The following is a 23,672-nucleotide window of genomic DNA, read 5'->3' as shown; positions in this document are numbered from 1 at the left end:
CTGCACGTGGGCTTTCTCTAGTTGCGGCGAGCGGGGGCTACTCTGTTGCGGTGGGCGGGCTTCACATTGTGGTGGCTTCTCGTTGCAGAGCACGGGCTCTAGGCATGCGGGCTTCAGTAGTTGCAGCACGCGGGCTCGGTAGGTGTGGCAGGTGGGCCCTAGAGCACAGGCTCAGCGGTTGTGGTGCATGGGCTTAGTTGCTCCGTGGCATGTGGTATCTTCCCAGGCCAGGGAATGAACCTGTGTCCCCTGCATTGGCAGGCGGATTCTCAACCACTGCGCCACCAGGGGAGTCCCTGGAGTTTTGAATATACAAGAGGCACAAGAGATTATTACTCTGTAAATGAAATCAATAAAGCCAACGCCAATAACAAAGTCACAAGCAGAGCTTTAAGCCAAGAATCCACAGAGTTGAGCCATTTCCCTGAGATTTCACCTGGACTAGGAAGGGGATCCTTCAGTGCAGAAATTGTACTTGGTATGTAAGCAGTTAAATGAGTTGTATTAGAGGACTCATCCGGTATGGAAACGCAACATTTAGTCTGGGTTATAGCACAAGCTCTTCCTTGCAGGGTGGTGTTAAAAATCAAGAGCTATTTGATTTTGCAACATCACTTTCCCGTTGTAGAAACTTCAGAATTGAGTAAGTTAATCCTATAGAGTAAACAAACATAGAGGTGTGTGCTGATGGGGAAACATTTTATAGATTATAACGTTTTCTAAGGCAGCACTGTTATCTAATACTACATGGGCTAAGGAACTTAGGGATGTCTGTTGGGCTGCAATGCTGCTTGCAGTCTCTATGGCTCTTTGACCAATGGTGCCTGATAGATTTCTGAGCGTATCTCTGTTTACGTATATTCCTGCCCTAGGACTCAAGATTCCCAAAAGCCTTTGCCACCAGATATCTTGATATCCTGCTAACATGGATTTCTTGACTCTGTCATGGAGAGAAAAAGGAGGTTCATCTGCCTCATTGTATAGACAGTGGGGTAACATAATGCCCAACAGACATAAGCCTTTTAGCTGCCAGCTGTTAAGGCATCTATGTGCCCATCCTTGGGTAGGTGTGTCAATTCCAATACCATATAAGAAGATAAAACCTGGGGATGCAAGTGTTCCCTCCCAGAGAGCTCTCATGAATAGCCGCATCGATTGGAAGTTTTGCTAACACGGTATTAAACCATGGTCGTTCTTGCAGGCTTTCCCAAAGCTGTCTGTATGGTATTTGACACGGGGGAGTTGCGGGCACAAGTTCCTTGTGTTTTTCTCTTCAAGACATTTGTAAGTTAAGTAAGAGATGGAGCTTGGGGTGGGGGGTGGCTGGGGTGTGGGTACTAGCGTAAGTTGTGTCTGGTCTCTAAGGACTGAGGGTAGTGTAGTGTCAGACAAGGCATGGACACATTAGTACATTAGAAAATTTGGACCTGAAAGGTTAGGCCAGAGGGAGGTTGATCTAAGTTAAGTGGTAATTTTGGGAACCTCTGAAAAGTCAATGACAGGAGTTATGAGGGCCTGTGTCGGCCTTGTATTGTCTGAAGAGTTGGATGACAGATCCACCGATCGGTTAAATTTGCCTCCAGTAGCTGTACTTTGCAACAGCTGTACTAAGGAATTTTCCTTGCATCTTAAACACTGGGGCAAAAGCATAGCTAGAAGTAAAACAGTTAACTGTCAATTTTGACAGACATTTGGTAAAGAGTACAGTTGAACTGGTAGGATGGGTCTCGCAGGCCTGGTCTGGACTCTTGGGTCTGCTGTCTGCTGCTGTCGTCCCCTCGTCCTATCTTGGTGCTCGTCTTAGTTGAAGCAGGGTGTTAGAGACAGGGGTCGAAGTCCATTTAGGTGGAGGGGTCTCTTTAGAACGAGAGACGTGAATCCATGAATTAATGTCTTTTGGTTTGGCTGAGCGTGGATTAGTTAACAGTAACGGATAAGGTTCTTCCCCTTGTGGCTGCAAAGAATCATTTACTTGATGTCCTTTCCAATAAACAAAATCATTAGGTTATAATCCAGGACCTTTAGGGTTTTCTGGGAGCTCGCTGTAAAAAGAGTTAGTTACCGATTGTTTTCTAAGTGCCTCAGTGAGACCCTGACAATAATGTAACGTTTCCCTTGAACCACCGTGGAGGCAAGTTTCTAAGAATACTGTTTTCCCCAGAAACCGTTTTCTCAGGCGCACAGTGAGTTAAAGGGGGTGCCTGCTGGAGTGCTGGCAGTTGTGCTCCAGACACTAGGTGGTGTTTTTTCAATCAGGTCTAAATCGTATTTCTGTGGTGGGGTCAGGATTCCCCTTTTTGTGGCCATATTTGTTTCTCTTCTTTAGTGGCAATTTCTTGAGCCTGTAGGAGGAAATCTTTTACTGGGTTAGCAGGGTTAACCGAGAGCAGTGGCCGTGCTGGAGGCTGGATAGGATGAGTGTTTAAAGCTGCCTCATGGGCGGGAGTGTCAGCGAGCTGATTTCCTCTAGCTTCCATGCTGTCGGATTTGGAATGCCTGGTGTAGGTGAAAACTGAAAATTATTGAAAATTACGGTTTCAATAATTGCTAACCGTTTTGGCAGTCGTATAACAACAACTCTGCAACCTGTTTCCCATTTTTTTATTAGGTTGTCCTGAAGAGCTTAAAAACCTCATTGTTTCCATAACATTCCAGAGTCGTGTGTCACTCCAGAGGCATGGTGACTGTCAGTATAAATACGTGTTACCTGGTCTTTAGCTAGAGTTAAGGCAGTTAATTCAGCTTGTGCTGATTTTGTTCCTGGTAAGTAAAAGTTTTCAATTATGTCTACTGTGGGCCTTACTGCGTATCCAGCTCGGTAATGTCTGTGCTCATCCCTTAAGTAGGACCATCTATAAATTAAATTGGATCAGCATTATAGATATGGGCTTCCTGGAAGCAAGAAGATAATTGGTTAACAAAATGCAGTCATGGTGTTTTCTTCCTGTGATGCTGGAAGCAGAGTTGCAGGGTTAAGGTTATTACGTGGAACCAAGGTAGCATAAAGCAACGATGCTTCATAGGAAGCTAGCTGGCTTACAGAATAGTGCTGAGGGTGGTGAGAGTTCAGAAGAAACTCATCCGAGTGTGGGACATAAATAGTTAAAGGAGACCCCATTACTGCTTCTTCAGTGGCTTTATGTGAGAGCCGTGGCTGAAATAGCCCTCATACAAGGAGGAGGTCCTTTTGCTACTGAGTCTAATTTAATTTGGGAGCATAACAGCAAGTCATCTGCAAACATTTTTGTAAAAGCATCAGTTATTTTATAGGCGTAACTGTGTGTAAATGACAGAAGACTTAAAAGCGTGGTTAAAGACCTGATTACAGTGTAGTTATCAAGGAAATTTGGCTATTTCTGTGGCATACAACATTTTAAGATACTGTAAATCATGACTGACAACATACCAGGACATTTCAAATTTTAGGAACTTCATATAATTTCTAGAATATTTATAGTAATATATTTAGCCATATAATATAACCTAACAAGATTTATCATTACTCATTTGACAATGTTTCCTATGTAATTTAACATACCAAATGAGCCTAATTAGTTTAAATGTTTCTCTTTGAGCTGTTTAGGGGCCTTCTGAAGCTTCCCAAAATTAGCTAGAGGCCAAAAGAACTTCATTTAGAATTTGATTTGAGGAAGTTTGTGAATGATACCAAGAGGTTTTAAATGTTTGGCTAAGTAGAATCATAAGTCACTGTGAAACAATATTTATTCACTTAACCAAAGTGATAATAAAAGATTTCAAAAGCAAATACAGAAAGTTACAGCAGATTACTTAAGAGGTAAAGAAACTTTACAGTCTGTTATCAAAAGCAGATCAGGGCTTCCCTGGTGGCGCAGTGGTTGCGCGTCCGCCTGCCGATGCAGGGGAACCGGGTTCGCGCCCCGGTATGGGAGGATCCCACATGCCGCGGAGCGGCTGGGCCCGTGAGCCGTGGCCGCTGAGCCTGCGCGTCCGGAGCCTGTGCTTCGCAACGGGAGAGGCCACAACAGAGGGAGGCCCGCATACCACAAAAAAAAAAAAAAAAAAAAGCAGATCAATATTTCAAGAAAACTTTGTCCTCTTAACAGAAAAAAACAAACTCTAGTTTTCACCATTTCACCTTTAATATTAAATTTCATTCATTTAATTAAATTCAATCTGATCTTAGTAAGTCCTGGCCATGCATAAAGCTCTTTTCTCAGGGTTCCCTTTTTAAAATTAATTTTTAGAAATGTATGCCACTCTATAGTTCAGTCTTCCACAAAGCACAGAATATATTTACTAATAGTCTCAAACATATTTAATCTCTCTGTAATAAGAGATCAAAGTAGGTAAACATAGACTTCTTTAACAATTAATGTTTCAGTATTTCTTATTAAGAAAATGATCTAGACATTCAGTGAATTCCATCATTTGACTTAATTTAGCAGAACGCTAAAGTTTCAAGTCACCAAAAATCTGGAGAAACTGTTTTTAGGTAGGCATACCATAAAACAAAATTATTCTTAAAGAGTTCACCCCAAAACTTATTTATTACTTATGAAAATATTATCATACCAAGTTAATTTTCTTTTTGACAAATTTTATAACAGAGATAACATGAGCTTATTAACTTTCAGTAAATCTAGGTACAGTTAAAGTATTACACTTAACGTTTGACTCTAAAGACATGTCTGTATTAATTAAACCATCAATTCTGACTCATTTTCATTCATTAAAGATTAAGCCTAGATTATGGGATCCTTTAAAAATTCGGGCTAGTTTAATTACATTTAGAAATATTTGATTTGTATGCATTTACTTTTAAGTCAATTAAGTAAACCTCTTTTACCAATTAATGTTGATAATACCATTTGGATCATACATACATGCAGACATGCACATATCCAGCCAGACACGGACAGAAGTCTCCTGGTTTTCCTGCTTGAGTTTCACAACGGCCTCCTCTTTGCACACACTGTGCGCCGCCCCCCCGTTTTGTTTCCCAGTTTTAGAGGCTATTAAGCCAAGGTTGTAGACTCAGGCAATGTGGGCTGTGTTTACATTTCAGGGACATGATAAGAGTTGTAACTTCGGGCTTTCTCCTAGGAATACTTTTGTTCTCTCAGGGTCAGAATTTTGAAAAGATGTTTTATCAAGCCAGCTTTCTCTACAGTGTTGGAATGTCAGAAGAGCTCCATCCTGGCCATTTAAGAGTTAAGATAAGTGTTTGCAAAAGCATTGGTTTCTTCATGAAGCCAGCCAGAGTGGCTGCCCATCAGGGGGCTGTTCGGCCTTTGAGCACTGTTTCCCATTATTAATCTGGCAGCCCAATTCAGATGGGATCTGAACAACTTTCTGAGGGCAGTTTGATGGATCAAATGTGTGTCTGTCTCCCTAAGGGCTTCCCATTGTGTCAGCTTGACTCTCAGGCGTCTTGGCTTCTCCCTCCGACAGTCTAAAACCACCGTGGATGCTCAGGGCACAGGGCAATCAGCCTTTATGATGCGCACGTGGCGAGCAGAGCTTACTCAGTGGTTGCGGTGGACTCCCCGTGCGACCGCGGCACGTTCGGAGACTTGATCCCCAGACACTTCCCCCGGTTTTCAGTCGCCTGAGAACGGCTCGTGGCTGGAAGGAGCAGGTGTCCCTTTACTTCGGAGCTGAGCATGCTCAGTCTCTCATTTCACTAGCAGTTTGTTCAGACCATATATACATAATCTTTCCAATTTAAGTCAATTTTTAAAAGAGACCAGAGAACCCCGTTCACTCCAAAGCTCCTCCGAGGTCCCTGCCTAGGAGATGTTCCAGTACCCCCTTAGGACTCCAAGTCCCAAGAAAAACAGCTCACGTAAAACTCAGGATGTCATTTAAAGCAGTGCTGTCCAGGTACCAGGAGAACCCACCAAAGTGCCTGAGGAGTACGGAGGAGTGGGGCTCCAAGGGCCTGTACTGGTACCGAGCACCCGTTTGGGGTGGACTCCAGGTGTCCTCTGCTGTCTGTCTCTGATATCCCACCACCTACGCCAAGCAAATGTCCACGAAAGTTCAACTAACAATCAAGTGACGAAGAAAAAAGGGCATTTTATTTGAGCCAAACAGGATTATGACCCAGGACTTCTGAGACCCAGACTCTCAGAAGCTCTGAGAACTGTTTCGCCTGCTAGAGGTGGAAGGCATAGTCATGTACATTTTTGGGACAAAGGATCGTAAATGAAAATGACATACTGATCTACATAAAGTTCACCAAGGATACATAGTCCAAGTAGGTACGTGTACAAAGCGAGCAGCAAGTCACCATGACCCCCTGCAGGGCTGGGAAAGAACGCTGTTCTTTTAAGAAGTTACATGGCTAGCATCAGAAGAAAGGGGAAGAAATGGCCCTTACAGTCGAGCAGGCGCTCCTGTCTTTGAGAAGGTCTGGTTAGTGTAATGCAGATGCAGACTGCATGTTAGGGAGAGAGAGAAGAGGCCCAAACAGAGAGAATTTTATGTTTAAATTTTCGTGTCCTGCCTTAAAATATAAACGTTATTTCACCAACTTGTACATGAGTGTTCACAGAAGCATTGTTCATAATAGCTAGGAACTGGAAACAACCAAGGTATCCATCCACTGGTGAGTGAATCAACAGAAGTGATATGCTTGTGGGTGGAATTCTCCTTGGCCGTTAAAAGAAACAGACTACGGATACCGTGACATAGATGATCCTCAAAAGCATTACACTGAGTCGTAGAATCTGGAGAGAAGGAGTTGATGCTGTGTGGTGATTCCATTCATACCAGGTTCTAGAAGAGGCAAAACTAATCCGTAGTGATATGGATTCAAATCGTTGTTACCTCTGGGCGGTGGGGAGAAGGGAGTATTGTCAGGAAAGGGGCACAAGGAGCTTTCTGGGGGATAGTTGTGTTCTGTGTCTTGACACATGGGGTATGCACTTGTCAAAACCAAACACCTGGTCTGTGCATTTTTAACATATAGAATTAAAACTCAATAAAAACTGAGTATAAATAGGACTTCCCTGGTGGCCCAGTGCTTAAGAATCCACCTGCCAATGCAGGGGACACAGGTTCGAGCCCTGGTCCAGGAAGATCCCACATACCGCAGAGCAACTAAGCCCGTGCACCACAACTAGTGAGCCTGTGCTCTACAGCCCTCAAGCCACAACTACTGAGCCCACGAGCCACAACTACTGAAGCCCTTGCGCCTAGAGCCCATGCTCCGCAACAAGAGAAGCCACCGCAATGAGAAGCCCGCGCGCCACAACGAAGAGTAGCCCCTGCTCGCCGCAACTAGAGAAAGCCCGCGCGCAGCAACCAAGACCCAACGCAGCCAAAAAAAAAAAAAAAACAGTATAGGGCTTCCCTGGTGGGGCAGTGGTTGAGAATCCGCCTGCCGATGCAGTGGACGCAGGTTCGTGCCCCGGTCTGGGAAGATCCCACATGCCGTGGAGCGGCTGGGGCCGTGAGCCATGGCCGCTGAGCCTGTGCTTCCGGAGCCTGTGCTCCGCAATGGGAGAGGCCACAACAGTGAGAGGCCCGCGTACCACAAAAAAAAAACAACCAAAAAAACCAGTATAAATAAATAGCGAAATTCAATTTATTTTTTGAAAACCAATTTTCTTTCTTTCTTTTTTTTTAATGTCTTTTTTTTCAGTATTCCAGTATGAGTAACAGGAAAGAACATGTCAGAATTACAACCAAGTCCCAACCAGGCTTCCTGGAGCGGCTGAGCGAGACCTCGGGTGGAATGTTTGTGGGTCTCATGACCTTCCTGCTCTCCTTCTACTTAATTTTTACCAATGAGGTACGATGTTCGGGGTCCCTCTGTGCAGAATGAGGGTCCCTGCAGTATCAGGGAGCAAAGGCTGTGAATTCGGAGGCTGGATATGGTCATAAGGGTCTAGATTTTATGGGGGCAGGAGCTGAATTAATCAGAGTTCTTTCTTTTGTGACCCACCTCACGACTGATGTAAGCAGGAGGAGGCATGGATCTGTTCACACACCTGCAATCCTGGGTAGCATCAGTTTCAGGCATGGTTGCATCCAGGCGTTCATGGTGGGTCACTAGGAATCTCCATTTCTCCATCTCTTGCCCATTTTTCTCTGTTGTGGATGTTTCTTTGGCACGCTCTTCCTTTGTGGTGGCAAAGGTGGCCCCGTAACTCCAGGGTCACATCTAAGCAGCTTAGCAACCCCAGGGAAAAGAGGAACCATCTCTTTCTAAATCCGTTTAGCAAAAGTTGCAGGGAGATCCTTCAGTGGCCTCAGTCCTCTCTCTGAACCGAACCGCTGCCTGTGGCCAGTGGACCCAGGATGTGGTTGCTGAGGCCTGGGTCACATGATTTGAACAGGTGTGCGATCGCCCCAGGTGGAGCAGGAGGGGAGGGGAGGAGAAGGCAGGGCAGAAGAAGCAGCATCTCTTCCCGGCACGGGCGGTGCTGAGATGGGTGCTGGGTGGCCTTCCTGGGAGAGCCCACGTCCTGGGTCCCTCTTGCCCAGGGCAGAGGGCACAGCTGTGTCCGGTGGTTGAAATCCTCACTCCCCGCTGTGCACAGGGCCGCACGGTGAAGATGGCGACCTTGCTGGCTGAGGGACTCTCGCTGGTGGTGACCCCCGACAGCATCCACAGTGTGGCTCCGGAGAATGAGGGGAGGCTGGTGCACATCCCCGGGGCCCTGCGGACGTCCAAGGTAGGCTTGGTGGTGGTTGCTGACCCGGTGAGGCCGGGGCACATCGCAGCATATTGTCTGATGTAGGATTTGAAAGCGTGGCCCTTGGAGACAGGGACAGTTGGTGTGACTGCTGCTGTATCTCTCAGCAGCTGTGTGGACCTGTCTTTCCTGAGTCTCAGTGTCTCCCTCTGTCAAATGGGGAGAATAATTGTAACAGATCAGGTGCCGGTTCTGAAGACTGAGTGGGAGTCAGTAGCTACCCTCCCGGCACCGTCTCTGGCCCGAGGCAAGAGCCTCACAAAGAGGCGCTTTAGCAGTGATGATGGGTTTGTGTGTCTGGTGCCAGGTCTTCTGTCTGAACACCGGACACGCTTTGTGGGCACCGCACCCTTGGGCGGAGCAGCCTGAGCTGAGCGTGCGGCTCGCATCACAGGCTTGCAGGTTCAGCACTCGGGACGGGCAGCTTCCCTCGTCTCCCCATGTGAGCAGCCGCAGAGTTCTCTGTGCTCTTCTGCCCTCTGGACCTGTTTCTCCTCCTTGTTTGTTTGATTCTGTCTGAAGCTCTTGTCTGATCCAAACTACGGGGTCCACCTCCCGGCTGTGAAGCTGCGGCGGCACGTGGAGATGTACCAATGGGTGGAAACCGAGGAGTCCAGGTGAGGGGCCGGCGGGCGAAGAGTTGGCTGGGGCTGAACGAGGCACGGGGATTAGGGTGACGTGCAGGTGGCGCTCACTTTGAGACTTCTGAAATTTAAAGTATAAAATCTTCCTATTGGAGAAGTGTCGAATTATCCCCCACTTACTGGCTGATGGTCTTGTTTGGAGGTGGCAGGAATCTCCTGCGGGGGGCTCGGAGGAGAAAGCGGGCTTGGTTATCTCCCTAATGGGGAAGTTGTCCAGGGCTGCCCCAGCTCAGGCTCAGACGGACCTGTGCCAAGTTGTGTCCCATCTTCTCTTCCGTGGTGTGCGGGGCGGCGGTGGGGGCTCCTGGGTCACGTGCTATCAGATCTAACAGGAGCCCCAGGCAGGCTCTCATCGACCACATGTACTAAGAGTGAGGGTGGAGAGGGGACTCGGGGAGCCCAGGTGGCTCAGTCTGGGGCAGGGAAGCCTCAGGGGCCTCTACAGGGCTGTCACAGAGCAGAGGGTGCTTGCAGATCGCTGAGCCCACCGGGCAGGGCTGGGACACAAGCCAGGGGAGGCCGGTTTCAGCTCAGGATGAGAAAGCTCTTCTCTAGTGAGCGCCTTTGAGGCCTGGACCTGGCTGTTTGCCAGGGAGCACCCTGTTTCTGGGCTGGTGTGGAGCAAGCCTGCTCCATCTGGGGAGTCTGGCCTGGGAGCCCCGAGGTTGCTTCCAGCCGGACATGCTTAGAGATGGGGATGCCTCGGGAGTGATGGGCTGACTCTGGTGCTGCCTGTGCTTTCTCTGCAGGGAGTACACAGAGGACGGGCAGGTGAAGACAGAGAAGCGGTACTCCTACAGTGAGTTCCGGGCCCCGGGCCTGCGGGCTGACAGGGCACCTCCCTGCACACCTGTGGTCTCTGTCCTCACCAAGCATCAGGCTCCCTGGGTGCTGGTCCTCAGAGCCCTGCTCTCCCATCCATCCAGCGAGGCTCCAGTAGCCGCCGCTTTGGCTCCCGAGTGGTCGCAGGCTTGGATAAGAGGACATGGGGCCAGTGGGCATCACACCTGAGGTTTACCGTGGCTTCTGCGTTGTTCCCTCCGCCTGAAACAGACACTGAATGGAGGTCGGAAATCGTCAGCAGCAGAAACTTTGACCGAGAGATTGGCCACAAAAACCCCAGGTGAGAGCTGGGTCCCCAGGCCTGAGCGTAGCCTGGTCGGCCACTAGCAGGTGCCCAGCCTCAGCTTCCTCATCTGAGTAATGGAATTGAGTTGCTTCTGTCTCGTGAGCTGATGAAAATGTGGGACAGGGTTCCGAGGCCAGGTCCTGTGCTGGGCACCTGGAACAGAGGCGAGACCTGACACCCCTGGCCCCAGGCGACCTCCCCTCAAACAGGTCATGGGTGTAAAGCTGGACTGAGTGCCTGGAGGGGTCGTCAGCGGTTGGCGTGGGTGGGAGAACAGTCAGCAGGGGCTTTCAGGAGGCAGCAGCGTTTGACCCGGCCCCGCGGGGGTTCCGGCAGAGGAAGGTTAGCTCAGGGGCAGGGATGGGGGTGGCAAGACAGGCGTGACGCTGGGCTGGGCCAGGGAGGTCCTTGAATGTGCACAGTGGGGTTTGGGTGCTAGCCAGGCTGGGAAGGGTCAGGAGGGTGTGAAGTCCGTGGAAGGGCCATCTGAAGGCTGGGGGGCAGGATGGGACATGCTGGGGGGGTCCAGGCAAGAGGGTAGGAAGCTCTGGGGGACAGGAGGCTGGAGGAGGCTGCTCCTCCCGGGCAGAGGCTGAGGCAGGGGGGGGAACACCGGACTGTGAGTGGGAGTCAGTAGCTACCCTCCCGGCACCGTCTCTGGCCCGAGGCAAGAGCCTCACAAAGAGGCGCTTTAGCAGTGATGATGGGTTTGTGTGTCTGGTGCCAGGTCTTCTGTCTGAACACCGGACACGCTTTGTGGGCACCGCACCCTTGGGCGGAGCAGCCTGAGCTGAGCGTGCGGCTCGCATCACAGGCTTGCAGGTTCAGCACTCGGGACGGGCAGCTTCCCTCGTCTCCCCATGTGAGCAGCCGCAGAGTTCTCTGTGCTCTTCTGCCCTCTGGACCTGTTTCTCCTCCTTGTTTGTTTGATTCTGTCTGAAGCTCTTGTCTGATCCAAACTACGGGGTCCACCTCCCGGCTGTGAAGCTGCGGCGGCACGTGGAGATGTACCAATGGGTGGAAACCGAGGAGTCCAGGTGAGGGGCCGGCGGGCGAAGAGTTGGCTGGGGCTGAACGAGGCACGGGGATTAGGGTGACGTGCAGGTGGCGCTCACTTTGAGACTTCTGAAATTTAAAGTATAAAATCTTCCTATTGGAGAAGTGTCGAATTATCCCCCACTTACTGGCTGATGGTCTTGTTTGGAGGTGGCAGGAATCTCCTGCGGGGGGCTCGGAGGAGAAAGCGGGCTTGGTTATCTCCCTAATGGGGAAGTTGTCCAGGGCTGCCCCAGCTCAGGCTCAGACGGACCTGTGCCAAGTTGTGTCCCATCTTCTCTTCCGTGGTGTGCGGGGCGGCGGTGGGGGCTCCTGGGTCACGTGCTATCAGATCTAACAGGAGCCCCAGGCAGGCTCTCATCGACCACATGTACTAAGAGTGAGGGTGGAGAGGGGACTCGGGGAGCCCAGGTGGCTCAGTCTGGGGCAGGGAAGCCTCAGGGGCCTCTACAGGGCTGTCACAGAGCAGAGGGTGCTTGCAGATCGCTGAGCCCACCGGGCAGGGCTGGGACACAAGCCAGGGGAGGCCGGTTTCAGCTCAGGATGAGAAAGCTCTTCTCTAGTGAGCGCCTTTGAGGCCTGGACCTGGCTGTTTGCCAGGGAGCACCCTGTTTCTGGGCTGGTGTGGAGCAAGCCTGCTCCATCTGGGGAGTCTGGCCTGGGAGCCCCGAGGTTGCTTCCAGCCGGACATGCTTAGAGATGGGGATGCCTCGGGAGTGATGGGCTGACTCTGGTGCTGCCTGTGCTTTCTCTGCAGGGAGTACACAGAGGACGGGCAGGTGAAGACAGAGAAGCGGTACTCCTACAGTGAGTTCCGGGCCCCGGGCCTGCGGGCTGACAGGGTACCTCCCTGCACACCTGTGGTCTCTGTCCTCACCAAGCATCAGGCTCCCTGGGTGCTGGTCCTCAGAGCCCTGCTCTCCCATCCATCCAGCGAGGCTCCAGTAGCCGCCGCTTTGGCTCCCGAGTGGTCGCAGGCTTGGATAAGAGGACATGGGGCCAGTGGGCATCACACCTGAGGTTTACCGTGGCTTCTGCGTTGTTCCCTCCGCCTGAAACAGACACTGAATGGAGGTCGGAAATCGTCAGCAGCAGAAACTTTGACCGAGAGATTGGCCACAAAAACCCCAGGTGAGAGCTGGGTCCCCAGGCCTGAGCGTAGCCTGGTCGGCCACTAGCAGGTGCCCAGCCTCAGCTTCCTCATCTGAGTAATGGAATTGAGTTGCTTCTGTCTCGTGAGCTGATGAAAATGTGGGACAGGGTTCCGAGGCCAGGTCCTGTGCTGGGCACCTGGAACAGAGGCGAGACCTGACACCCCTGGCCCCAGGCGACCTCCCCTCAAACAGGTCATGGGTGTAAAGCTGGACTGAGTGCCTGGAGGGGTCGTCAGCGGTTGGCGTGGGTGGGAGAACAGTCAGCAGGGGCTTTCAGGAGGCAGCAGCGTTTGACCCGGCCCCGCGGGGGTTCCGGCAGAGGAAGGTTAGCTCAGGGGCAGGGATGGGGGTGGCAAGACAGGCGTGACGCTGGGCTGGGCCAGGGAGGTCCTTGAATGTGCACAGTGGGGTTTGGGTGCTAGCCAGGCTGGGAAGGGTCAGGAGGGTGTGAAGTCCGTGGAAGGGCCATCTGAAGGCTGGGGGGCAGGATGGGACATGCTGGGGGGGTCCAGGCAAGAGGGTAGGAAGCTCTGGGGGACAGGAGGCTGGAGGAGGCTGCTCCTCCCGGGCAGAGGCTGAGGCAGGGGGGGAAACACCAGACTGTGGGGCTGGGCTGGATGTGCAGGAGCCCTCTGGGTTGGGACCCTGCCCAGCACAACCCACAGGGACCCAAGCAGTGCCTGCCCAGCGCCCTCCTTCACCAGCAGCTCCCCCTCTCCCACAGTGCGATGGCCGTGGATTCATTCACTGCAACAGCCCCCTTCGTTCAAATCGGCAGGTTTTTCCTCTCGGCGGGTGAGTCTCAGGCCCCTTTAGATGAGCCAGCATCGACCCGGGGCCCTGCACTTCCACCTGGCCGCCTCCCAGGAGCCGGGGCCCTAGCACTCAGCCCTCAGATGCTTAAAGGGGTCCCCTGCTGTCCTGGGCATGGGGTCAGCTGGGGCTTTTCCAGCATCATACTTCGGGCTGAGGCCAGAGGGCAGGTGTGTCCCCAGGAGGTGGGGAACCATGTAGAAGCCCTCCTGAAACCCATACCAGGGAGCAGCTGCCAGGTGCTGCGTCCTTATCGGGCTGACCAGGCAGAGCTGAGAGCCTGTCCTTGGCCGCCCTGGAGCCGGCAGGCCAGAGAAGGGAGCCCCAGGCAGGCTCTCATCGACCACATGTACTAAGAGTGAGGGTGGAGAGGGGACTCGGGGAGCCCAGGTGGCTCAGTCTGGGGCAGGGAAGCCTCAGGGGCCTCTACAGGGCTGTCACAGAGCAGAGGGTGCTTGCAGATCGCTGAGCCCACCGGGCAGGGCTGGGACACAAGCCAGGGGAGGCCGGTTTCAGCTCAGGATGAGAAAGCTCTTCTCTAGTGAGCGCCTTTGAGGCCTGGACCTGGCTGTTTGCCAGGGAGCACCCTGTTTCTGGGCTGGTGTGGAGCAAGCCTGCTCCATCTGGGGAGTCTGGCCTGGGAGCCCCGAGGTTGCTTCCAGCCGGACATGCTTAGAGATGGGGATGCCTCGGGAGTGATGGGCTGACTCTGGTGCTGCCTGTGCTTTCTCTGCAGGGAGTACACAGAGGACGGGCAGGTGAAGACAGAGAAGCGGTACTCCTACAGTGAGTTCCGGGCCCCGGGCCTGCGGGCTGACAGGGTACCTCCCTGCACACCTGTGGTCTCTGTCCTCACCAAGCATCAGGCTCCCTGGGTGCTGGTCCTCAGAGCCCTGCTCTCCCATCCATCCAGCGAGGCTCCAGTAGCCGCCGCTTTGGCTCCCGAGTGGTCGCAGGCTTGGATAAGAGGACATGGGGCCAGTGGGCATCACACCTGAGGTTTACCGTGGCTTCTGCGTTGTTCCCTCCGCCTGAAACAGACACTGAATGGAGGTCGGAAATCGTCAGCAGCAGAAACTTTGACCGAGAGATTGGCCACAAAAACCCCAGGTGAGAGCTGGGTCCCCAGGCCTGAGCGTAGCCTGGTCGGCCACTAGCAGGTGCCCAGCCTCAGCTTCCTCATCTGAGTAATGGAATTGAGTTGCTTCTGTCTCGTGAGCTGATGAAAATGTGGGACAGGGTTCCGAGGCCAGGTCCTGTGCTGGGCACCTGGAACAGAGGCGAGACCTGACACCCCTGGCCCCAGGCGACCTCCCCTCAAACAGGTCATGGGTGTAAAGCTGGACTGAGTGCCTGGAGGGGTCGTCAGCGGTTGGCGTGGGTGGGAGAACAGTCAGCAGGGGCTTTCAGGAGGCAGCAGCGTTTGACCCGGCCCCGCGGGGGTTCCGGCAGAGGAAGGTTAGCTCAGGGGCAGGGATGGGGGTGGCAAGACAGGCGTGACGCTGGGCTGGGCCAGGGAGGTCCTTGAATGTGCACAGTGGGGTTTGGGTGCTAGCCAGGCTGGGAAGGGTCAGGAGGGTGTGAAGTCCGTGGAAGGGCCATCTGAAGGCTGGGGGGCAGGATGGGACATGCTGGGGGGGTCCAGGCAAGAGGGTAGGAAGCTCTGGGGGACAGGAGGCTGGAGGAGGCTGCTCCTCCCGGGCAGAGGCTGAGGCAGGGGGGGAAACACCAGACTGTGGGGCTGGGCTGGATGTGCAGGAGCCCTCTGGGTTGGGACCCTGCCCAGCACAACCCACAGGGACCCAAGCAGTGCCTGCCCAGCGCCCTCCTTCACCAGCAGCTCCCCCTCTCCCACAGTGCGATGGCCGTGGATTCATTCACTGCAACAGCCCCCTTCGTTCAAATCGGCAGGTTTTTCCTCTCGGCGGGTGAGTCTCAGGCCCCTTTAGATGAGCCAGCATCGACCCGGGGCCCTGCACTTCCACCTGGCCGCCTCCCAGGAGCCGGGGCCCTAGCACTCAGCCCTCAGATGCTTAAAGGGGTCCCCTGCTGTCCTGGGCATGGGGTCAGCTGGGGCTTTTCCAGCATCATACTTCGGGCTGAGGCCAGAGGGCAGGTGTGTCCCCAGGAGGTGGGGAACCATGTAGAAGCCCTCCTGAAACCCATACCAGGGAGCAGCTGCCAGGTGCTGCGTCCTTATCGGGCTGACCAGGCATAGCTGAGAGCCCTTCCTTGGCAGCCCTGGAGCCGGCAGCGCAGAGAAGGCCCCAGGACTCCACTTCTGAGCCCCACTGGCACTCAGCCCTGTACCCGGGGGTGTCTGGTTCATCATAGGCTCCGAAGGGACTCTAAAGAGAGGCTTGCAAGGGACAGGGTAGCACCACTGGCCGCAGAAACTCCTGGGGCTCTGTCCCTGGGTCTCAGTCCCTGGGGCTGACCCAGGAAGGAGGGAGAGAAGACACTTAGGTGGCAGATAGCCAGGGGGACGGGGGAGGGACTGCGTGAGCCACGGTCTGGCTTGTCTGCTGTCTGCTCTGGTGCTCAGCTGGTGCCAGCCATGCCAGCCAGCCCCAGCCTCGTGCTGTTGCTGCAGCAGGGAAGCCAGGCCTGGACACAGATGACCAGACCCAAGGTGGAGTGGCTGCCAGGCTAAGGCCCTTCCAGAGCTGTGGTCAGTCTGACTGATGGGGAAGAGGGGACAGGGAAGGCTTCCTGGAGGAGCTGAAGACTGAAGGGGGCTGGCATTGCGGAAGGATGGAGTCGGAGGAGGGCCTCTGGGTGGGAGATAGCGTGTGTGGACGCCCCGGGTGTGTGGGGTCCCCAGGGGGCGAGCCAGGAGGTGGCCACATGGCTGAGCTTGTGAGGGTGCTTGGAAAGGCCGTCAGGCTGAGTGTTTGCAGCCAGGAGCTACAGTGGACTCAGCAGTTTCTAACTGCCTGCCTCTCTCAGGCCTCATTGACAAAGTGGACAACTTTAAGCCACTGAGCCTGTCCAAGCTGGAGGACCCACACGTGGACATCATTCGCCGGGGGGACTATTTCTACCACAGTGAAAACCCCAAGTACCCCGAGGTACCCAGCGGGCTTGGGCGCTCAGATGGCAGAGGTCAGGGCCCCAGAGTCCCGTCCCCAACAGCGCGCGGGACTCAGAGCCCAGCTTCAGACTCTGGTCCGGTTCCGGTGAATCACAGCTACACTCGGCCAGTGAAATTGGAGGGGAGAGGCTTTCCGGGTGATGGGGCCAGCTGGGCAAGGGCAGAGGTCATGGGAGTGGGGTGCGCCATGGGCCCAGCTGACGGCTCCCGCCTCCCTCACTTGCTTCTCTTCCACCCCAGGTCGGAGACCTGCGCGTCTCGTTTTCCTACGCAGGGCTGAGCGGCGATGACCCCGACCTGGGCCCAGCTCACGTGGTAATCAGCTTCCCGGGCCGACTTGGGGGGCCTTCCTGGGCGCAGACGCTGGGGCCCAAGCGAGGGCTATGGGCGCCCCCCGGCCCCCGTGTGCACACGTGCCCTGTGCACGTCCATGGGCCCCGGGCTGAGAGCGCGGTGCTGGGCCCGTTGAGGTTCTTCCAATCACGTGTAGCCACTATGCCCCCAGCCCCGGCTTCTGCTCTGTAGAGACTCAGTCCCGCGTTCCTGACCCCGTCACCCCGGCCCCAGCCCCTGCTCAGCCCTGACACACGCTTCTGCACGGGGTCCTCCCTGGAGCTTCGGATGGAGTGGCAAAGTGGGAGCCGCCGGCCCCCGGGCCCACGTGGAGGCAGAGACTCGGGGTGGCGTGGGTGTCCCTGCTCGCTGTCTCATTGGCACACGGTGAGGAGGGGAGCTGGGCCCGCGGGTGGTGGCCCCGCAGCTCTAAGCCTGAATTCTCTGACCAGGTCACCGTGATTGCCCGGCAGCGGGGTGACCAGCTGGTCCCATACTCCACCAAGTCCGGGGACACCTTGCTGCTCCTGCACCACGGGGACATCTCAGCAGAGGTGAGTGGCCACCGTGCACCTGCGCTCTCACCTCCAGTGGCATGTCACAGACTGCCACCACGGAGGCAGACCCAGGCGCCGAGGCAAGAGAAAGCTGCAGAAGGGGTTAGGTCTCCCTGTGTGTGCGGCCCGTGTCCCTGAAGCGGGGAGCAGTGGGCAGAGCCCCTGCAGCCTGGTGTGAGGGGCAGACGCTGAGCTCACAGACATGGAGACAGCAACCTCCTGTGGCAGCGGGCAGCAGGGGACGTTTTTGCTGAGTCCCAAGTGAAGAGAAGGGGCCAGTCAGTCGCGCTGGCAGGCCAGGACTCTCCTGGTCGGGGCCAGGACGCCGGGTGGCCCTACCCAGGGAGGGGCGGGCAGAGGCCCGTGAAGGCTGAGTGTGAGCTGGGGTGAAGGGGTTGAGCTGCGCGGCCCCAGGACCAGCCGAGTGAGGGCGGGTGCCTCCAGAGAGACCAGGGCACCCACCCCATCCGTGAAACGGGGTCACGCCTCACCCAAGCCCCCGAGGAGAAGGGGTGCAAAGACGTGCCATTAGTTCAGTGCCTGCCTTAGAAGTTAGCCTCTCCTCTGCGGGCAGGAAATCCTTCTCAGCAGAAAATGCGCTTGTACGTTGTTGATGAGCACAGTATATCCGTGGAGGGCCGTTCTGAACCTGCCTTCTCAACCCATAAGGGTTTGGAAGGTTAAGGTAGTGGGCAGGGGGCAGGGCTTAGCTGTGACCTTTTGACCCGCATATTGGGCCTTCAGCTGTCGTCCCCTCTCTTCGGCCCCCTGTCCAGGCGGCGCTGGGCTGTGCCTTCTCCTTCTTGAGCTTGGGACGAGGGTGTGGTCAGGCTGCGGCCCAGGAGCCAGTTACCAACCTCAAGGCAGGGCTGGCCCCTCACAGCCTGGCGACTGTGAGTCACACTTTCTCAGGCAGCTTTCAGGGACCCAGGGAGTTTCTAGAATTAGGAGGCCCAGCCCAGGCCTCTGTCCCGGGGCTCCAGCCTCCCGCAGGTGGGGCCCCGGTCTCAGAGCTGCCCCCCAGAGAGGAGTGCTGGGGCTCGTGGCTTGACGCCGCGTGGGGACAGATGACCCCGGAAGGTGCTGCTGCGGCAGGAGGGTCAGGTTTATTCGGTGAGACGGTGGGCTGGCGGCTCTTGGAGGAGGCGAGCTGTGATCTGAGGGCCCAAACCTGCCTGCTCTGTGCTGCCAGGTGGGCGAGGCACGTAGGCCCGAGTGGTGCCCTTTCCTCCCTCTCGTCTGTCCAGAAACGCAGTGGGTCCTGGGTCAGCCCGGGCCCCTCGGCTCTGGCCCTGCCGACTGGGTAGGCTGGTGACCCCCCGGAGCTGAGATGTGACGGCCCCTCCCCGCTTGTCCTGCAGGAGGTGTTTCGTCGAGAACAGAGGAGCAACTCCATGAAGACGTGGGGCCTGCGGGCGGCCGGCTGGGTAGCCATGTTTGTGGGCCTCAACCTCATGACGCGGATCCTCTACACTCTGGGTAGGTGGGGAGAGGCTGGGCCTCCTTGGCCTCTCCCGCCGCCGCTCTCCCTTCCAGCCTGGTGGGGTGCACTCAGCCCATCCTGTGCCCCCAGAAGGCTTTGGAACGGGTGAGCAGGGGAAGCAGGATGCCGGTCAGGATGCTTCCAGGGTAAGACCGGCCGGATGCCGACCCCCGAGGCTGCGGTTACCCTGCTCTGTCCACCCGCCCATCCCCTCAGCCCTTCACCCCTTCATCGCACAACCGAATAGCCGTGCTGAGGAGGCTGGCCAGCCCGTGCCAGGCCTGAACAGAGCTCTGGATTCCTTTCCTGGCCCGGCTTCAGTTTTCTCACACCTAATTTGCAGAGTTCTGTGAAATGTTTGGCAAATAGGAAACACTCAGGAACCGTTAATGCTTCACCCCCACCCCGAATCCTGGGCTAGACTTGGCACGGCTGATGGCAAGTCTGGAGCGCAAGGGAGAGCGTGCCGGGCTGCCCATGGCCCGAGATTGGCCCGCTTGAGCCCCAGAGATTCCCGAGCGGCCCAGCCTGACTCAGGAGGACTGAGTGCCCGGGGTGATTGAGTGCTGGGCCTTGGCCGCTCTCCAGGAGGATGGGGCTTCTCGGGGGACGCCCCGTCCAGTGAGATGGTTCTGTCCACCGTCTCTGGGCCCGGAAACCCGTCCCCCACTTACCCTCTCCATCTGGGGAGAGTCCGGCTGCAGTACATGCAGACTGTCAGATCATTTTATAGCTGGGAAAACTGAGGTGAAGGGAAAGGAGGGCTGCTTCCCTTGGACAGCTGAACTGTGCTCAGAAAGGCAACCGCATCTTGGGCACAATCGTTAAGTCCATCGTGGCTGTGACCTTGGACAGGCTGTTTCCCTCTCAGAGCCCAGTTCCACCATCGTCAAGTTTGTCTCAGAGGGCCCTCCTTTGACTCTCCGACTGGTTCTCTCCACACTGGAAGGCTGATCCTCCAGAGTCAGAACAGACATGAGAGCACAGAGGGACAGTGCAGAGGAGGGACTCGGGAAGCTGCAGTGCAGGGCGCCCGTTCACACCTCCACTCCTGTGATGAGCACTTTCTGAGTGCCTGCTGTGCAGAGGACACTGCTCTGGGCCCCGGAGGCCACGCGGCCAACAGTACGGACAAGGTCGCTGTCCTCTCTGTCTGGGCTTAGCGCAGAGACTAAGACCTGAGGCTCTGCACTCAGACAGTCTTTTTTTTTTTTTTTATTTTTTTTTATTTTTGGCTGCATTGGGTCTTCGTTGCTGTGCACAGGCTTTCTCTAGTTGCTGCAAGCGGGGGCTACTCTTCACTGCAGTGCGCAGGCTTCTTATTGCGGTGGCTTCTCTTGTTGCAGAGCACGGGCTCTAGGTGCACGGGCTTCAGTAGTTGTGGCACGCGAGCTCAGTAGTTGTGGCTCACGGACTCTAGAGCGCAGGCTCAGTAGTTGTAGTGCACGGGCTTAGTTTCTCCATGGCATGTGGGGTCTTCCCAGACCAGGGCTCGAATCCTTGTCCCCTGCATTGGCAGGTGGATTCTTAACCGCTGCGCCACCAGGGAAGTCCCACGCAGACAGTCTTAAGTTTAAATCCTGGTTATGCCACCTTCTAGCTGTAAGTGTAACTCCCAGGCCTCAGTGATCTTGTGGGTGAACTGAGGTTAAGAGCAGTACCAGCTTATGCTGCGGAGCAACTAAGCCCGTGCACCACAACTACTGAGCCTGCGCTCTAGAGCCCATGTGCCACAGCTGCTGAGCCCGCGTGCCACAACTACTGAAGCCTGTATGCCTGGAGCCCGTGCTCTGCAACAAGAGCAGCCACTGCAGTGAGAAGCCCACAAAGCCCACGCACTGCAGTGAAGAGTAGCCCCCGCTCGCAGCAACTAGAGAAAGCCTGTGCGCAGCAACGAATACCCAATGCAGCCAAAAATAATAAATTAATTTTAAAAAAATGTTTAAAAAAAGCAGTACCGGCCTTACAGGGTGGGCGGGGTGTGGTGCGACGTATGGTCCCACGGTCAGTGCCCAAACGTGACGCGTGCTTGTAGGGGCCGAGTGGGGGCCCTGCCGTCACAGCAGACACCCGGGCCGGCCGTGCACACCCAGCAGCACCAGATCCCTGGCCCATGGGCACTGAGTGCAGACCCCCCCGCAGTGGATGATGGCTATGGAACGCCTGCCTGCAGAGGTCAGGAGGCCAAGGACGGGTAATTCCACAAGGATTGATGGATCCGAGACTGTATCACGTTGGGCGGTAGACTGCAGGGTCCTCGAGGTGGGTGGCTCGGGCCCGTTGAGTCCCCTCAGCCCCTCCATGGAGCTGGGCGCACAGGTAACTGGTAACGGCTTGGGTGACCGAACAGGCTCCTCCAGGAAGGACTGAGGGGCCCAAATAGGCCCCCCGGGGGGTTTGGCCCAGCCTGCTTTGTGAGGGGCAGCAGCCAGGTTCTCGCCACCATCCCCAGAGAGTCTCTGTTCTGCCCTCAGCACACGAGGTCTCAGAGCACGACCACGCGCCCTGCCTGGGGCTGGGACGGGCTGCAGTCGGGAGCAGGGCTCCTCCTCGTGTGACCTCCCAGCTCCCTCAGGCCACATGCCCCCCCACCGCTTCCTCTTCCTCCCCACCTGGTCCAGAGACAGGCTGCTGGCTGGCGCGGCGGGGAGAACAGCAGAGCACGGGGGCCTGGGAAGCTTCACTACCTCTCTCTTCCCCACAGTGGACTGGTTCCCCATCTTCCGAGACCTGGTCAACATCGGCCTGAAGGCCTTTGCCTTCTGTGTGGCCACCTCACTGACCTTGCTCACCGTGGCCGCTGGCTGGCTCTTCTACCGGCCTCTGTGGGCGCTTGTCATCAGCTGCCTGGCCCTGGTGCCCGTCATCGTTGCTCGGACACGGGTACCGGCCAAAAAGTTGGAGTGAGCCGGGGCTCCGGCTGGACACTGCCTGCGCCTCGGGACCCAGGTCATCCCCTCCCCCAAACCCACGTCGGTCTTGGATTCCGCACACGCCCCACTCAGGTGGCAGCCTTGGCAGTGCACATGGGTGTCGGGTTGGCGTCCATCAGTTAGCGCTTCACACCCCTTCTTGCCAGCGGGCAGCTTTGGTGGCAGGAGGCGGCTCCTGTCCGGCAGCGTGACACGCGCCCTCCTGCTTGTTTCCTTTCCTTCTCTTGGGGCCGTGCGGTCACTCGCGTGTTTCACTTAGCTGATGTCAGCCGCGGTGGTGACACTCAGACGTGGGGATGGTGCCAGGCTCCACCACAGCCACCAACGTGCCCGCGTCCCAGGACAGGGCGGCAGGGGCGCCACAAACCCACTCTGCGCACGGAGCTTGATTCAGTACTTAAGAGAACCAGGGGGTGTGGTGATGAGGAAGGTGGACGTTTGTTGGGCTTTGCACGCACGTTAGCATTTGGCAGAATCTTTGTGGCATGTAGGACCCCCACAGGCCTGGTTGTCTCTTGCCACTTCATTTCTCTGCATGTAGCTCCCCGACCTGCCTTAAGAGGGGGCGGTTTCAAGTCAGATCTAGAAAACAAACACCTCCTGAATGGTTTACGTCTGACTGTTACAGAAAAACCCCCCTTTCATCTGTCAGTTGAAGGTAGTTCAGAGCACAGGAAGTTCAGTGGGGCTGTTACTTACCTGGTTGAGAAAGTTACCTGTCTGTATTCTGGGTCCCTGAGAAGCTTTTCAAAGCTTCAGGTGCTTTGAAACCAGTGTTAGCAAAAGGCTTGTTTTCCCTCTGGGAGGAGATGGGGGTCTCTATCCGGGAGAGAAAGGCATTTCCTTTCATTCTCTGGCATCAAAACCCAGATTTTCTTGAAGATGATTTTGAGTTTTTAGTCAGTTATCCTAAGTGGGCTTCTTCGTGGTGACACCCCACCCACCAACCAAAATCAGGCGTCAGAGGCTGCAGATTTGAAAGCTCTCCGGCCTGGCTCTGTTCATCACAGGTGTGCTTTTGACATTAGCATCTGGGCCTCAAGTGGCTGCTTCTGGGTGATTTATGTGTTCAGTGTCCACAGCTTTATTCCTAAATCAAATCTACCCATGCTTATTTAATTCACAGAGTTTAAGTTTCCCAACTACTCTCAGCACCCTTTGAAAGATAAAGTATGTTGTAACATTGATGTCTTAAAAAGACTTGTGTGTCCTTTATCTTTTAACTATTTGGAAATTGTTGTGTCTTGCTGGGAGTGGCTGCTTTAGTGGAGCAAGTATTTGGTAGCTGAATAGGGCTTAGAACTTATGAAACTCAAGAGCTAATAATCTCTCTCGTTGTCCTGGGGCATTTGTGGTATAAACTGAGATTTTTCATGTTCAAAACAGCCAGCCCCAGCGATGAGTTATCTGGGTTTAAGGACTGAAATAGTGTTCACTGTTGCTTGTTAAGTGAACAGTTTCTTCGATCTCTCAACTCTTAAAGATGCTTTTGGAAAGCACAGTGACGAGATGATTGCTAAATACAAAATCCTTGATATTTGGTTTGTGTAATATTTTTCTGGTACAGATTTTAAATTACTGCCAATTTCAAGTGTTCTTAAAGACCAAAATCATGTTAAGAAATATTTCAAGCCTTCGGGAAATCATGATGAAACTTGTATTATCTTTGTAATTTTGATAAAAATTCAAAATAAAATGCTAAATATCTTTTGATACAGGAACTTGCCATCATCCCTTTTTTTTTTGTATTCTGTCTGAAATTTCTGTCTGAAGAATTCAGCCATAGAAT

At 54.7% G+C, this 23,672-nt stretch overlaps 1 protein-coding gene across 1 annotated transcript; it reads left to right on the top strand.

Annotated features, from left to right (window-relative positions):
• Positions 1 to 5,839: 5,839 nt before the first annotated feature.
• On the top strand, positions 5,840 to 23,525 carry TMEM43 (transmembrane protein 43). The gene is made up of 13 exons (XM_055079578.1): positions 5,840 to 5,944; positions 7,631 to 7,780; positions 8,532 to 8,666; positions 9,210 to 9,304; positions 10,081 to 10,130; positions 10,502 to 10,504; positions 12,578 to 12,647; positions 13,395 to 13,465; positions 16,433 to 16,554; positions 16,818 to 16,892; positions 17,363 to 17,464; positions 18,829 to 18,946; positions 21,655 to 23,525. Exons 1-13 carry the CDS (start codon positions 5,840 to 5,842, stop codon positions 21,855 to 21,857), a joined length of 1,299 nt encoding a protein of 432 aa, XP_054935553.1. The 3' UTR covers positions 21,858 to 23,525.
• Positions 23,526 to 23,672: the final 147 nt, after the last annotated feature.

Source organism: Physeter macrocephalus, chromosome 18, assembly GCF_002837175.3.
Source record: "Physeter macrocephalus isolate SW-GA chromosome 18, ASM283717v5, whole genome shotgun sequence".
NCBI lineage: Eukaryota > Metazoa > Chordata > Mammalia > Artiodactyla > Physeteridae > Physeter > Physeter macrocephalus.
The sequence above is the reverse complement of the archived record's forward strand: the minus strand, read 5'-3'. Positions and strand labels throughout refer to the sequence as shown.